This window comes from Spermophilus citellus (assembly GCF_964194105.1).
Source record: "Spermophilus citellus genome assembly, chromosome: 14".
Classification (NCBI taxonomy): Eukaryota; Metazoa; Chordata; class Mammalia; order Rodentia; family Sciuridae; genus Spermophilus; species Spermophilus citellus.
This window is the reverse complement of record NC_138194.1, coordinates 102,587,239-102,604,000: the sequence shown is the minus strand read 5'-3', so window position 1 is coordinate 102,604,000 and position 16,762 is coordinate 102,587,239. Positions and strand designations below refer to the sequence as shown.

At 42.4% G+C, this 16,762-nt stretch overlaps 2 protein-coding genes across 19 annotated transcripts in view; one reads left to right on the top strand and one right to left on the bottom strand.

Moving 5' to 3' along the window:
* CHRAC1 (chromatin accessibility complex subunit 1) overlaps positions 1-16,762 on the bottom strand; it is a 237,913-nt gene that overhangs the window by 38,582 nt on the left and 182,569 nt on the right. The window lies entirely within an intron of this gene.
* The window catches only part of PTK2 (protein tyrosine kinase 2), a gene marked incomplete at its 3' end in the record, with an annotated part of 231,814 nt that overhangs the window by 154,406 nt on the left and 60,646 nt on the right, over positions 1-16,762 (top strand). For 8 of the 18 annotated variants that reach the window (XM_081266332.1, XM_081266330.1, XM_081266329.1 and 5 more), the window contains 5 exons: positions 4,940-5,023; positions 6,082-6,099; positions 12,998-13,054; positions 14,523-14,543; positions 15,602-15,699. In XM_081266332.1, coding sequence (XP_081122458.1) covers positions 4,940-5,023; positions 6,082-6,099; positions 12,998-13,054; positions 14,523-14,543; positions 15,602-15,699 — 278 coding nt within the window. The remainder of the gene's footprint in view (positions 1-4,939; positions 5,024-6,081; positions 6,100-12,997; positions 13,055-14,522; positions 14,544-15,601; positions 15,700-16,762) is intronic. The other 10 variants (XM_081266331.1, XM_081266340.1, XM_081266337.1 and 7 more) reach the window with 5 other exon arrangements.

The following is a 16,762-nucleotide window of genomic DNA, read 5'->3' as shown; positions in this document are numbered from 1 at the left end:
CCCCACAGATCTCTTGCCTCCATCCTGTAAACAGTTTTTCCATAATAGAGCGTTATTCTCATCTTCTCCCCAACACCCTTTGCATCTGAAGGAGAATGAAATGCTTCATAAGTATATTTTTAAAAATATTTTTAGTTGTCAATAAACACAAAACCTTTATTTTTTTTAATTTATTTTTTTATGTGGTGCTGAGGTTCGAACCCAGTGCCTCCCTCACACATGCTAGGCAAGCACTCTGCCACGAGCCGTAGCCCAGCCCTCATGAGTGTATTTTGAACAGAAATGTGTTCCTGTCTTTCTGATAGCATATGTTTCACAGTTGGCAATGTTTGGGTGTACTTCTCAGTCTTTAGACTCAACTGCTTAACACAGTCATTGATAAACTTTAATAACCTTTTTAAAGATCATATTACTAACATGCAAGAAGCCCAAGTATCATCTTGCTAAATATAAAACAAACATTGCCAATATAAAATGGCCCTATTTTTTTTTTCTCTGCAGAGAAAAACTTTAAAGGAGAACTGGGGATTTTAAAATAAAATTCTAGAGTCAGACCTCAGGGCCCAGTTTGTGTAGCCTGTGGATTAAAATCAAAGCTGCTTGAATCAGAACAAATAGTAGTGAACAAATATTATTAAGTGCCCACTATGTGTTATGCCTTTGAATCATTTCTCTAGTTTTTCATTCTAGAAAGTTTCCAACATGTGCAAGAGAGCGAGCACAGAATTGTACCATGGTTTTCCACATGCACATCACCCACAGTTAGTGGTGGAGACTCATGACCAGTCCTATTTCATTTCTGCATCTAGCTACTTACACTGACACATAATCCCCACTGGTTTTTGTAAGCAAATCTAAGACATATTTCACCTATGTTTCTTATAAGTAAGACCCTTTAGAAAACATTAACAAATATCCAGCCAGCATTCAGATTTCTCTTACTGCTTCGTTTTCATGCTTTGTCTTGTACAAACAAGAGTCAAGCAAGTAACACTTGTGGAACATGCTCTCTGCCTCTCCGCGTGCCTGGTGGCTGGGCCTTCCTGTTGTTTGTAATGGCGTTTACCTTTGAAGAAACAATGGAACTTACCCTGCATTCCCTATACTCCACATTCGGCTAATCACATCTCTTGACATTGTTTTGCTTAACTGTTCGTCTCTGGCTCTTTGGTCCCTGTAAACTGGTTGTTAGGATCTAGAGAAGTTGATCCAACTCAGATCCAATGATACATACTCTTGCAAGACTGCTTCACAGGTGTTAAATGTGGTGCTGCAGGTTTGTAATCCCAGCTGAGGCAGGAGGGTTGCAAGTTCAAGGTGAGCTTAGCAAGTTAGTGAGACTCTGTCTCAAAGTAAAAAAAAAAAGGGGGGGGGAGCTGGGATGTAGCTCAGTGGTAGAGCACTTTCCTTGCATATGTGAGGTCCTGGTTTCTTGTTTGTTTTTTTATATTTTTTTAGATGTTGATGGACCTTTATTTTATTCATTTATTTATATGCAGTGCTGAGAATCAAACCCAGTGCCTCACACATGCTAGACAAGTGCTCTACCACTGAGCCACCACCCCAGCCACAAGGCCCTGGGTTTAATCCCCAGTATAGCAGCAAGAAAAGGGAACAAAGAGAATAGCTCATAGGTGGTGTACATCTGATTATTTTTCTTGGAGACATTAAGATTGATCTATGCATTAGGTCCCTCTGGTCTGATCCATCACTTATAATGTTCCCATGAGCATCTTGCCTTTTGGTTTTAGCAGCTATTGACATTCATGCCTGGCTTTCTTCAGGGACCACAACAGGGTGCGAAACCATCAGTCCTTCCTCTCTTCTGCTGGAACACTTTTTTTTTTAAATATATCTTTATTTTGTTTATTTATTTTTTTTATGTGGTGCTGAGAATCGAACCCAGTGTCTCCCATGTGCAAGGCAGGTGCTCTGCCACTGTGCTGAGCCCCAGCCCCTGCTGGAACACTTTTGAAGATGCTTCTCCACATGAGCTGTTCAGTACCCTAGAGAATGGGTTCTACTGGAGAATTAGGAAAAAATAGCCCTGTTCTTTTCCTTTATTTCCCAGTTTTTAAAACAAGGAGTTTTGGCCTCACTAGCCAGATGTTGCTTTTGTCCTTGGGGATCTTCTTTTTAAATGTCATTATGAATGAATGGGTTTTTCCACTGGTGGTGCAGGGTTCCCCCACGGCTACCCTAGGTGGGATGACTTTCTGGGAAGACTGTCAGAGTACAGAGCTCAGGAACTTTCCTCCAGAATCAAATGCTCCTGAGAAGAGTGGCCAGAGGGAACTTTACTTCACTGTGCAAAGCCGGAAAGGTCAGCAGTGACCCCCTGGACTCTTGCCCATATCCCTACAGAAGCCTCAGATTCCTGTGTCGCCCAGACACCCTGAACATCCCTACTGTCTTCCTCTGCTTTCTCTTAGTTCCCAACCCCTCACTGTGCCTCTGCCATTCCTCTGAACCCACAACTTTTTCTCTGAACCATCCTGTCACCTTCCTCTTGTGCAACTAGCTCTCACCCTGAGGGTGATGGTGCTCTTAGTCCCCCTTCACATGTGACAGGTGTGCACTACTATTCTGGGCACCCTATTGCCAATGACTGCTTCTTCCCTGGAGCCATTGCAGTCCTGGGACAGGAGGTGAGAGAGGTGTCCCTTGCTTCTCATTGTTGCTCCTTCACAAACACTAGCTTTGGATCCTGCCTATCAAAGTCCCACCTGCCTTCTAAGCATTCAGCTCACCATGGGAGGCTCTGTGTTCCCTGTTAGCAATCTGCCTAGGGGCCTGTCCCCACTCCCCACAACCTCTTACCCTCATAGTGCTCGCACTTGGTCTTACCTGCAACCCCGCTGCAGTGTCAGGTAGCGGGAGGTGCTGGGGATCGCACCCAGCTCTGAAACTGAGCCATGTCCCTAGGCTTTTTATTTTTATTTTGAAGCAGGGGCTTGCTAAATTGCTAGGCTGGCCTTCAACTTGTGGTTGCCCTGCCTCACCCTCCCTAGTAGCTGGGATCACAGGTGTGTGCCACTGCACCCAGCTGCAGTTTCACTTTATTTTTATTTTTATTTATTTTTATTTTTTTTAAAGAGAGAGTGAGAGAGAGAGAGAGAATTTTTAATATTTATTTTTTAGTTCTCGGTGGACACAACATCTTTGTTGGTATGTGGTGCTGAGGATCGAACCCGGGCCGCACGCATACCAGGCGAGCGCGCTACCACTTGAGCCACATCCCCAGCCCCTGCAGTTTCACTTTAAGAAAACCCTCTTGAACTGTGCCTTCCTGTTTTTCTAGCTTATTCCTTGAGTGTCCACGACCAGCTCCAGGTCCCCCACATGGGTGTCCTCATTGCTTAGTGACCAGGCCCTGCCCTGACATTGCTGGTGTGCATGCTCACCATCTCTGCCCTGTCCAGCTCCTTCCACTCACTTACCATTAGCAGAAAGTTTTCCTTCAGCTCTTTACCTGGGGCAGCTTGTTACTACCCTATTGAACAGGTAAGAAAACTGAGAAATGAAAGTAGGGTTGTCTTCCCACAGTCAGGTAATGAGTGGTGGAGCCAATGATTGAATCCAGACATTCTCTGAAACAGAGCCCATGCTCCCTATATTTTTATTTTTCCTGAGTTTATTCTTGGAGAATGTTTGTAGGAATAATAAAAACGAAGTATCATATATTGTTTATTTGAATGCACTGTTGATAATTGTAGCTCAATGTGTATTTCTTAGGGTCAAAGACATCATCATATCAGAGTAGAATTAACAAAATTGACACATATAATATTGACAGAATGCCCTTGTCCACAGTGCACATTCTTGTTCCATCCAGGGTATTCCACATAGCTCTTGCCTCCTGATCCCCCCCAACCAACTCTGGTGCGTACATTTGTCAGTTCAGGCCATCTTCTTCACCAGTATCACAGGGAGAGTGGCATTCCTAGGCCATCACCTGCAGGGCCAGGATTCTGGTCTGTGAAAAAGGTAGCTTTTCAAACCAAGCAGTGAGATTGTGTCCTTGGAATCAAAATACATCATTTGAAAAGTACCAAAGTATTCTTAGTTCTTTTCATTTCTGCTTCTTGTATATTGGTACTGCCAGTGAGATCATTGCCATCTTGATGGCCAGACAGTCCTGGCCCTCTCCAAGGCCCACGCTGTAAGTGGCAACTCACCACTGATGCCCTCTGTGTCTCCTGCTGCCTGGGTCGTTCAGCTGCTACTTTGCGTCTTAAAGCTCCATCCCTTGCTTGAACTTCATTGGCGTGTCCACTGCTGCTATTATCATCCATAATCGTTGCTTCTCCGTGTTCTCACTGCTAAAATCAGAGCGGTACACCTCTCAAATGAGTCGCAGTACATGAGTGGGCAAGTGAGTAAATGAGGAAGGTGTGCTGCCTGTGTATTCAAATACCCTCCTCACCAGGGTGTACAAGGTACTCCAGATCTGCGTGAGTCTCTGTCTCCACTGAGAATGTGGAGTAAATTGCGCATAAAACTCTTTCACAAAATCAAGATCTGCTAGTTTTCTACATTTTTTTCTTTATTGTTGAATATTATCACAAGAATAATTGAATGTTCTTGATTCTTGAATTACTATTGGTTTTTATTATTTCTTTTGTTTGGGTTTTGTGGTTTGTAAGCATATTTGTACTGTCAGTGGCTGACTGTGCAGATCAGGAGAGTTTCATTGTGTCTTCCATATCCAGTGCTAACCTTTGCTAAGACAGAAAATTAGATCTTAAAATAGTAGCGTTTATTTTATAAGCTGCAAGTCAGTGCTAGTACAAAGTAAGGTGTGCAGTAGTGAAATACAAATATTTGCAAATTTGTGTCTATTTTTATAGATGTGCCTTAAAAATGTAACAGTTTATCTTTTGTATTGAAATAATTTGTTTCTTTTTTTTTTCTTTCCTCCTCTCGCCTCTTTGTAAAGGAGTCAGTCACTGCCAACATAAAGTTAAGAAAGCTAGGCGCTTTCTCCCTTTGGTCTTCTGTTCCCATGAACCTTCTCCTGCCGGTACTGCACTCTGTTGCATAGGGTCCCTTGCTAACCACAGCACCACAAAGCTAACTCTCTAACTGATGCTTAGAGACTGTCCTCAGCAGCTCCTAGCTTTACTGAATGTCAGTGTGTGTGGTGTCTGCTGTCCAGAGGTGATAACTGGGGGAGGTTTGCTGTCTCACAATCTTGGAGCTGCTCTCTTGAGTAATAGACTTTTGTTTGCCTGTTTGCTGGTTTCCAAGTGCATGAAAGGGCAGAAAGTAGCTTTCCTGTCCCCTTTGCGTTCTCAGTGTTTTCCCACAGGGGTGGGCAGGACCATGTACCTTGTAGTATGGGTCTCCTAACGTAGCATGCACCTGAATGCAGAGGAGCTGCTTAGAATCGCCTGTGTCTGCTTTCTGTGCTCAGGATGCTGCAGAGAAGGGCCAGCTCTGCCGTTGGGAGGGTTTTCTAGGAAAGCAATGATTTTCTTACAATTGTTGAAACAATAATTTCTCCAGAATGTTGGTAATAAAATTTGTTGTTTCATACACATTTAAAGGGGATCCTTACTTGTTCACAGAGCTGGGAGCACTGTACTCCCTGTGGTTTGCAGTGGGCCTGGCCTAGACTCTCATGTGGTGTTTGAATCCTGCTGCGCACTGCAGTAGGCTTACTCCAGGCGGGTTCCCCTTTATCTTTTAACATACATGTAACGACTGGTTTGTCTTTTATCTAAAAGGATACAAATTCTCCCTGAGGGAAGTAGAAGCATTTTTTAACATGTAATTGTGAGAGGCTGTCGAATTAATTTTGCTTACTATAGTAGAAACTAATTTAAAACTCTATTACTGTGTAACTTGGTATAACATTTTGATATCTTAAAACTTGACATAATATCTGTCAGTTAAAGTAACATATGACTACAGTCTTTTGCCTTTTGAATTAGACCTGGGTGGGGTGATTTTGTTACTTTTCTCGAGATTTGATCGACTTGTCATTTTAATAGTGTCTCCCTCTCTTCTCTCCTCTCCCATCTCTCCTTCCCTCTGTTCCCTGCTCCCCCTTTCTTTGCATGCCACCTGGATCTGCAGATGAAATTAGTGGGGACGGTAAAATCTATTTTCACATTTGTGTTACTGCTATGATAATTATTTATGGAAATAAGTACAGTCCAGTATTTAATGAAAGGCAAAATGTGGTTTTGATACAACAGAAACAAGGACAAATGGCACAAGAACATGGTCTGCTAAGAGTTGTTCAGGGTGGTGTGTGGAAGGTGTAACCAGTTATTAGCTAATCACACCACAGCAGGAAATTTGAGCTGTATGTTCATAGTGAGTTTTTTAAGTTAAAATTTTAGCATTCTAGAAAATTGTCAATGCATATTTCAGCAAAATTAGTCACACTTGGAAACAGTGATAGAGATTCAGACATTCTCTATCTATAGCAGGTATGGAGTATGTATTAATGATTCCTAGATCAGAGTGAGGTAGTAGAAAGGAAAGAGTGAAAATGATTTTAGAGTCTTGCAAACTAACAGTAAGGGAAAATACCAGCAATAATGATAATGGTTGTCCGCCCCCCCTCCAAACTGTTGATAGCACTTAATAAGCTCGAAAACTTAAAATCACATTTAGAGTCTTACATTTCTCAGTCTGTGCTGCCTGCACGGAACTTTATGGTCCTGCACACCAAAGAAGTGAGATTTTATAAGCTAAAGCAAAGGGGACAGTGTGTTTTCCTCATGGCTTAGTGAAAGAATGCTCTTGCTCAAGATTCTGCCTCTGCTCCTGTGTTGGGATGGCAGTGTGGGACCCCTACATAGAATGAGCTTCGTGGCCTTGGGGAAAGGCCACGACATGACTCTCATCTGAAAGTGTGTGTTTTTCACAGGATTTGAAGCCAGAAGATCTGAGCTTCCTTTCTAAATCAATCCCTGGTAGTGATAAAGTCAGCAGTTTACGTCATTGAGAGCTTCCTATGTGCAAGCACCTTACCTGCGTGATTCCTGCTCACAGCAGTCGGGAATATCACTGGGTGGCCCTGTTTGCAGACAAAGAGCCTGTGGATCTGAGAGGAGTAGCTAGGTCTGGGCTCCAGTGTCACCCTTGTCTTCTGCTCCATCCTGTCACCAGGTGACTTGAGTGACCTGAAGCAGATTGTTCATCCCCTGCATCTCCATCAGTAAAAGGGGTCCCAGGGTGGTTATAGGATTACTGTGAAGCATACAGATTTAAATATCTACAGACAAAGGGTTGTTACTATAGGTTGACAGAATGCAAACGTTTTCATGTAATTTCCCCACACTAGAACTTTTCCGTACTGCAAATTAGCCAGGGCAAGTATACTTAACCTATCTTACAAAAACACCCACATCCTAAGGGTTGACTCAGTTAGTATTGGTTGGGGGTCCACAAACTAAGGCCTAACAACCCAGCTGTTCTGGTACTTCCTCTTGAGCTAGCAATGTGGTCACATTTTTTAATGGTTGCACAGAAAATATCAAAAGAAAGATAGTATTTGTGACATCACAGTTATGTAAAAACCCCAGTTTCAGCACCCATAAGTCAAGTTCTGTTGGAACACGGCCCCACACCTGTACTTCCATGGTGTCCTCCCCACTTGCTGACTGTGGTGCAAATGGCCAAGCCGAGTGCTGCCCCCAGAGTGTGTGGCCCGCACAATCTCACACACTTCCCGCCTGGCCTTGTAGAAAAAGAATGCCAGTCCCTGGCCTAGGTAGTGTGGCTAAATAATACTGCCAAGCAAAGTTGGAGTTATCTTGGTTACTAGAAAAGAATTATCTTCTGTTTCACATGCCTGCAGACTCCATGGCACATCTGAGTTATGCCGGTTGGATAGAAGACTAATACTGGTTAGTCCTTGCAAGTTGCCTGTAGCCTGGGCCCTGTGCAGATGTTAGTGGTTGAGAGTGCCTCAGACTTCCTGCCCCTCTTGCTTAGCCCCATGCCTCTGGGAGCAGTGGGGAAGCCAGGCAAGGGATCAGGTTGTCAGAATTGCTGCCTCCAGGAGACAGGAGAAAGTGTGGAGACAGGTCCCGCTCTCTGCTTCATAACTGAAAAATTTCACAGGTTTTCAGTGCTTGGGAACTTTCTGAGCTCAAAGACTTTTGTGTTTCCTTTTGTTTATAAACCAGGCAATAGTACACTTTCTCCATGGATGGATCCCTCCCAGACACCAAACCAATCTCCTGATAGCACCTCCAGAGGCATTAGGCTCTTTAAGTGACAGACCATGAACCTTTAATGTCTTTGTGCATGCTGATCAGTTAGTAGTGACTTTCTCTTCTTAACCTTGCTTTGAAATGACAACTTAGTAATTTCCTCCCTATTTGCTTAACTCTTAGTGTCCTTTTAACAAATTGTTCATCTAATTTATAATTTTGGTAAAATTATAATGTTATCTAAATTTTAGGATTCTCCTTTTTAAAATGTTTCTATTTATTTATCATTCATTTTTTTCTGAGTCAAGGTCTCCCTAGTTTGCCCAGACTGACCTTGAACCCCTGCACTCAAGCACTCCTTCTGCCTCAGCTTCCAAAAGCTGGGAGTTTAAGCATGTGCCACCACGCCCAGCTTTTAATGTTTCTCTTTAAGCCTTTAACTCCTGGGCCAGGCATCTCCCAGGTTCACCACTGAGCCACCAAAGAAGTGAGATTTTATAAGCTAAAGCAAAGGGGTTTTCCTCAGGGCTAAGTGAAAGAATGCTCTTGCTCAAGATTTTGCCTCTGCTTCTGTGTTGTGATGGCAGTGTGGGACCCCTGCATAGATGAGCCCTCCTGTGAGCATCCTTGGTGTAGCACTCAGCCCTGTGGAGGGAGGAAGTATGTCTATAGGAAGTTGTGGTAGTTTCAAAGTGAAGGGAGTCTGGTTGAAAGGTGATTAAGGACCATGCAGCACTGCAAACTAGGCTCTGTGCTGCGCCACCAGGCTGAGTACAAGCTACCCCTGAGCAGGGTCCTGAAAAAGCTGCACATCTGTGTGCCTTAGCCTTCTGCCTGGGAAATAGGAAGTGACAACTGTGCCCCCAGAGCACTCTGCTGAGGAGTAAGCCACAGTGCAAGAGCCCTTGGACACTGTCACCTACCAAAGCTGACAGTCCCTATCAGAAGTAGAGAATGCTGTCTAACAGATCTTTGACTGTTTCCTTTGTCCTGCATTGTCCCTCTATGATACCATTATTTGGGGGTGGAGGAAACAGTCTAAGGCTGGCCTCCAATTTATCAGGGCCCATAAGTGTGTAAAAATATCTCTGACTTGGGGATGTGGCTCAGCGGTAGAGTGCTTGCCCAGCAGGCCCAAGGCCCTGAGCACAGCAAAAAGAGAAAAGGTTCTCACCTCAGTGTCTCTCATAGTATCCCATGAACCTAAAAGCCAGGAGAAAAAAATATAACCAAATCAATATCAATAATTCTTAGAGAAATATGCCAAGAACTGCCACTTGAAACTCCTACATAGAAACTGCAAAGCTTCGCAGTCCCGTGTGCCTGTTGGTGCTTACTCAGCTTCTTAAGAACCTACCCGTGTAGTTCACGAAGTAATCATTCTCTGTGCACTTGGTGTCATAAAGCATACATCTGCCCCAAGTATTGTGGCTAATTCCCAGGGGGCCAGTGAGTTCCCCAGAGATTTCCTGTAGTAGTCTCATCACTCTTTAAAAAATTTCAGAGTTATTTCAAGGGTGGAACCTCTGCTTGAGGTTTGTGAGACAGTCCTCAAAGGTACTTGAGCCACACTAAGACTGACTGGAAGGGTCATCACACAGACCTGCCAGCCCCTCTCAGAATCTTCACAGGAACACGACAGCCACAAGAGGAGCAGTTCCTCCTTGGCAGTCTGTGGGTACAGGGCACACCCCAACTTCATGCTCACTCACCCAGTACAGTCCTCACGACAACCTGGCATGGGCACTGTGCTCTCGCTGTGCACATGAGAGCATACCTGACCCATAGTCAGGAAGCAAATCTCAAGCGGTCACATGTGCACTGTGCCTTGTCCCTTGTTCTGGGGATGTGCCACCCACTCAGTCTATCAGTGCACTCATTTTCTTGAGAAGCTGTATCTCCTGAGCACCTGCTCTGAGCTAGTCACTGTTTTCCATGCTGAGAACACAGGTAAATAAGATGCACAAAGGCTCTGCTCCAGGGGCACTCTGTTCCCAAGAGCCGTACAGACCAGTTACAAGGAAGCAGGGAAAAAAATTTTTAAAGTCAGAGGACAATAAGTCAAGGAACATGATCAAGAACATGAGGATAGGGCAAATTCTTTTGGGGAGAGGTCTCTGAATAGATGGGGCACTTGGCTGAAACCAGAATTGGCTCTGAGCCAAGATGAGCTTTAGCAGGTGGTAGCTTCAGGTGGGCTGTGGCTATTGCTATGCTTACTAGCCTCATACTCTTCTCCAGGCAGCACATGCCTAGTCTTCCCAGGCTCCCCATGGAGTCTGCAGCATCTGCTGAGTCAGACTTGAGAGTGAGGACAGCGTTGTCAGAGCCTTGAACAATCGGGGACCCCGGGGAAGGACAGCAGAGGTGGGAGTCTGAGCAGCTCTCCCAAGACCCGCCCCACCAGGGCCAGCCAGAGGCACATACCATTCTGCATGAAAGAAGGCAGGGAGGGAGCTGGGGCTGCTGTCTGTGGAAAGACAGCCTTGGTGTCGTTCATTTTCTGGGGGCACTGTCAGGAAGTTGAGCCTGCTAAGTTACAGGATGAAAAGAGACAGTGATGAGCAGGTACTCATCTGGGGCTTGTGTTGCCTCTATCATCTCGGTTCATGCAGTAGATTCTTCCCCTCTTAGTCCTGATTGTTACAGGTACCTGAGCAGTTCCCTCTGCAGCTCCAGATCTTTTCCCACAAGGTCTTTTGATAAACCATCTTACACAGGAGCAAGGCTGCAGGCCTACAGTTTGCCAGTTTACTGTTCTTCGTATTCTCTTGAGAACAGGAGAAGGAGGAGAAAAGATGGGCCAGACCTGGTGGTACACGCCTATCATCCCAGCAATTCGGGAGGCTGAGGCAGTTCAAGGCCAGCTTAGGCAATTTAGCAGGACCCTGTCTCAAAATAAAAATAATCAAAGGGCTCAGGTGTAGCACCAATGGTAGAGGCTTGTCTAGCATGTGTGAGGCCCTGAGTTTCAAGCCAGCACTGCCATAAAAGGGGAGAAGTGAGTGTTGATGGGGGAGAAATATGGAAATGAAAGAATAGAAGGTTTGGAATAGATTAAATTTTTTTTCTTGAATCCCCAAAGTAGCATTACTTAATAAACATAAAAGAATAATACATAATATTCACCTCTCCATAATTGTTTACATATGATAAATGTCTAAAAGAGAATTGATTTATTAACATTACACTCTGCCAGCCAGAATTTTCATAGTCATTTTAATGATGATACACATTGAGAATTGAATTCTTCCAGTTGCAGGCTCCAGCTCAGCTTTCATGGTTCTGCAGCTGAGTGAAATATTGAGGGCAGCACAGGCAGCAGGAGGTGCTGGCTTTTCAGGCCCTACAGTCATCCCTCAGGTCTCTTTTGAGAGAACTTAGTGGGGCTGGGCTGTGGCTCAGTGTTAGAGTACTTGCCTAGCATGTTTGAGGCCCTGGGTTCGATCCTTAGCACCACATAAAAATAAATGTATTGTGTTTATCTACAATTTAAAAAAAAAATTAGAGCTTAATGTCCCTCCAGGAAGGACACTAAAAACAGCAAAGGGTTCTGTTTTTCCAGAAGGAGGAGAGTAATGTGTTTTAGCGTAGTACTGTTGGAGTGACGGCTATCCCCTAGATGAGTGCTTTGAAATGTCCCCATTAGTGCAGTGGTAGGCTTTTAAAATCCTGCTTTACAGGAAGGAGTCAGTGGAAACATTGGAACTCCTTGACTTTGTCTCAAAAAATAACTCATTTTAACATGTTTCCTTCCTTCCTTCCTTCCTTCCTTCCTTCCTTCCTTCCTTCCTTCCTTCCTTCCTTCCTTCCTTCCTTTTTTCTTTCTTTTTTTTTCCTCTTTTGATACTGGGAGTGAATCCAGGGGTGCTTAATCACTGAGCCACATCCCCAGCCCCTTTCTGTATTTTATTTAGAGACAGGGTCTCACTGATTTACTTAGAGCTTCACCAAGTTGCTGAAACTGGCTTTGAACTTGCTATCCTCCTGCCTCAGCTTCTTGAGTCTCTGGGATTACAGGTGTGCATCACCACATCTGGCTCTTTTAGCTGTATTTATTTTTATTTTTTTAATATTTTTTTAGTTATACATGGAGACACAATATCTTTATTTATTTATTTATTTATTTATTTTTAATGTGGTACTGAGGATCAAATCCAGTGCCTTACGTATGTGAGGCAAGCGCTCTACCACTGAGCCATAACCCCAGCCGTCTTTTAGCTTTTTGACATTGACATACTTCTTGAAATATGTGAGCGCAAAAGTTACAGAAGATAAATCCCTGCGTTTTTCAATCTGGAACAAATGAAATAAGTCAGCCCAGTTCCCCCCACAAAACTCAGGCTACCATTTAGTCCCTCAAAGAAAAGTTTCAGAATATGCTGTTGAGTCTTGTCATTAATAAAATCAAAACTTCCTGGTCTCTGGAGGGGCCAGTCTTATTTGGGAGACTCCAGTAGCCAGAAGCATGGTTCTAAGCAGGTACATGGTATGTAGTTCAGCAGCCAGCACAGGTTGGTTGATTTGGATCATGCGGTTATCTCTTGTCTTTTTTTCTTTCTTTTTTTTTTTTTTCTTAACAAGGGTTTTCTGTGTTGTTAGCCTGTTTGCTGTCTGAGAAACAAGTCTGTATTATTAACAGTGACAGTGATGTCACTTTTATTTCCATAAATGACTCATTTGTGAGCAAAATTTGAGTATTTTAAGAATATTTCAGCATGGTAGAGGGTGTAGACAGATCGTTTTGCCTTTTTTAATTGTGTCAAAGTCCAAGAGGTCAAGTCTTTAACTTCTGCCAACATATCTGTTTTCCTTTTGTACAGAGACAGACGACTATGCCGAGATAATCGATGAAGAAGATACTTACACCATGCCCTCAAGTAAGTGCTCTTCTCTCTGTATTTGCTGAGGTTGACAGACAGTGCCTCATGGTTATAGGGTATATAACCTATAGGTGCCTATAGGTTTTAGGGTATTTATTGTCCTTTGAAAACTTTATTGTGTGCTTAAGAGAAGTGTTCTTTTCAACCTTACGAATTCTATATATGCACTCCTATAAGACCAGAAGCCTAAAATGAAATAATTAATGTTGTTTAGATAGAGTATTTTTGTAGTCTTGTTTTCTTGCTGCTTAGCAACATTTATTAGAGTACTTACTCTCTGTAGATAATTAGTATTCTTTAAAGGTTTAGTACACACATACATATGCAAAGAATTGCACTTCTCCTTGAAATCATGCCTTGCTGTGTGTGGTTGACTGAGTAGTGCCAGCAGCTTCCAGCCTTTAGTCCATACCCTCTGTGGTGTCTGTGTGGGACACAGAACCTCTGGATGAGCTCCTGCCACCTGGAAGTGGCAAGGTGCTCTCCTCTTTGTCTGTACAGAGGGGAATCTGTAGATGCCCCAGCTCTTGAATTAGATAAGTCCTTGAAATTTCATGTTTGTAAAAAACAAGGGGAAAAAAATTAAAATTTAATCCCACCTCTTAAGGCAGCCTCAGCAGCTTTACCTGAAATCCAAATGCCCCGATATCAGTAGAACTAAGTATTTTAGTTTCTTTATCCTATTTTGTATATATTTTTAAAAGTATTCTCATTTGAGTTGTATATGCAATGAGGAAACATTACAAAAATAAAGAGAAACAAGTAGACCTCTAAGGCAGGTATTTTCCTGGGCAGGCCACACTGGCCTGCCAAAAGTCACCAGTCACAACAGGCATGGTGGCCTACACCTGAAATCCCACTGACCCTGGAGGCTAAAGTAGGAGGGTCACAAGTTCAAGGCCAGCCTTCACAGGGGCGGGGCAGGGGTGAGATTTAGCACAATGGTTAAGTACCTCTGGGTTCAATCCCCAGTATGGAGGGTGGGGGGTTGTTTTATCAGAGTAATTAAAACCAAGGCAAGAGCTGAAAATTAGTGTATATTTTTTAACAGCCAATGGCAATTTGGAAAAATGTTTTTTAAGATTAAGGATAGTGTTTTGATTGACCATTTAGTCATTTGTACATTCCTACAGAGAATTCACATTTATATATACATATACAATTTATTTACTTATTATTTATAGTTTAACAGTAAATTCCTAACATGGCTACCTTTTACCCAAACCTCACAAAAAATGGGAATTTATGAGATAGAGATTTAAAGACATTACGTTAAAAACATCAAGGTAACGCAAAGATATAAAGTTTTTACTTGTTTAGATCTCTTTTTTTTATTCATATTTGAGTTTAAAATAATGAAGTGAATATTATTGAAATATACTCCAAGTTTTTATTGTTAACCTAATTGCTATAAGTTATTTCTAAGCAAGGTCTTCAATTTTTTTCTCTCTTAATTGCAATACAGAAAACTATGGAATAGATGAAGGTAACAGGATTCCTTTGAAATAACTGCATTTGCTTGCAATTGCAACCGTGGAATGATACGGGACATTTCAGTTTTCAGTTAACTTATTTTAAACTATTTATCATTGGTTTACTCATTCTGTTAAATCAATGGAATTACTAGCTAAATTGATTTTAAAGAGGAAAACAACTATCTAAAATGTTGGTTCAATGTTTATATACAATTGATTTATACAATTTGATCTCCCAGGGGAAGGTCTTAAGATATTTGGCTATTGATTTGTTCTATTAGTGATTACACTAATGGAATATATACAGCCCTGATTTGGATGAATTTCTTTTGGGAAATAAATCAAAGGACCAAGTGAGTAATTGAATTGAAATTCAATCTATTCTGTTCCTAGAGGGTGTTTTCTTTCTGTGTGCCTCAACAGCCTGCCAAGACACTGATCTTATATAACTCATATTTAAGGCACATACTCTCAAGTTTATGCTGATATATTCAGCCTTGATTCCATGTCATTGATTTTGAAATTGTTTTTTAGAAACTACCTCTTTAAACTCTCTTAGCTCAATGATAATCTAGAGATAAGACTATAATAAAGTGGAAAGCTCTTAAACTTTCAAAGCATAAAGTTTAACAATTTTATAGTGCCCCTGTGTTTATAAACTTTAGTTATTTGCAAAATAATTGCTTTAAATAATTGTGTTTTTCTAGACTTCCTACATTAATACCTAAACTAATAGCTCTTATTAATGAAGCATACACTATAATACTTAGAGCAATTATTTAGAGAACTATGAAACAGATACCAAATAAATCAGATACTTAAAGACTCCTACTGTGGAAAAAAAATCTGCGTTTAATAAAACTCATTTTTATATTCATCCAATACCATAACTGAACAGAAGTTCTTTTTAAAGTATTGTTTAAGAGAATTCCACTCAGTTGAAAACACCTCTGTATATCCATGTGCCACAGATGAAGTTTCTGCTCATGATGAAACTATGTGCCAAGTGTTGTGTCTACATTTAAAGTATTGCACCTAATTACGTATTGACACAGGTCGTGTTTTACAGCCAGGGACTATGAGATTCAAAGAGAAAGAATAGAACTTGGACGCTGTATTGGAGAAGGCCAGTTTGGAGATGTGCATCAAGGCGTGTACATGAGTCCAGTAAGTCCCTTACGACCCCCCAAAATATGTGCTAATTTTGACTGTCAAGTGTAAATCACCTCTTTGTCTTCAGAAGTCCCCGGTTCCTCTGGATGTTCACATTGTCTTTCTTTAAGCTCACTGCCCTGCTGTTGCCCTTCCTTCCATGTCTGCCCGTTTGTTAAACTCGCTACACACACACACACACACACACACACACACACACACACACACACACACATATATATACACCAGGGAATGGTACTTTCATAACCAAAAACTTGTAGACTTTTTTTTTTTTTAACTCTATGCGTATTTATCTTCCTTATTCTCCTTACTCTACTTTTGAGACAAAACACAGTAGAAGAGCATTGGATCTAAACTTGGTGAAAAGGCCTGAACTTAGGCCTGGCTCTAATGCCCATGTGGCAAGAGGACTCCAGTTACCAACCCAGGTGAACTCCAGCTTCCTCCTACCCCTGTGGTTCCTGATACAGATGTATTGCAAAGTTTCAGGCTCAATGTCTCACCAGGGTCACAGAGCTAATGGTGGACTTTAAAATAAGTCCATTTTAGCTGCAAAAATAATAGAGAATTTTTTTTTATATTCTCAGTGTAGTGTTTACTTACTATTTATAGAATGAATCCTAGCCCCAGAAAAACACCAGGACTCCCAAGATGTCAAAGATGTTTCTGTGTTGCAGCAGAAGAGTGTAAAAGCATGCAGATGATGCTGGGCAGGAGACGCTGGTGGAAGGGGGGCTGGGACCCATGGTACAGGGTAGGACTTTGAGAGATGATCCCATGGCCGTTTTCAAACCTGTCCCTGCTGTATGGAGAGTGGGTGGTAGTGAGGCAGCAACATCTGCTCCCCTGAGGTGCTGGTGGTGCAAGTAGGTGCAGTGAGCCCTGCTCCTTGCTTAGAGGATCCCACGGGCATGGAACAGAAGAGTCACAATAGCTCAGGCTATCTGCCTTAAGCATCTGTATGAGTCCTTAAGTGAGATGGAGGAGACTCTGGAAGACACAGCTCTGACAGTGTTCTCCAGAGAGGCAGAACCAATGGGATCTGAGCCACAAGAGA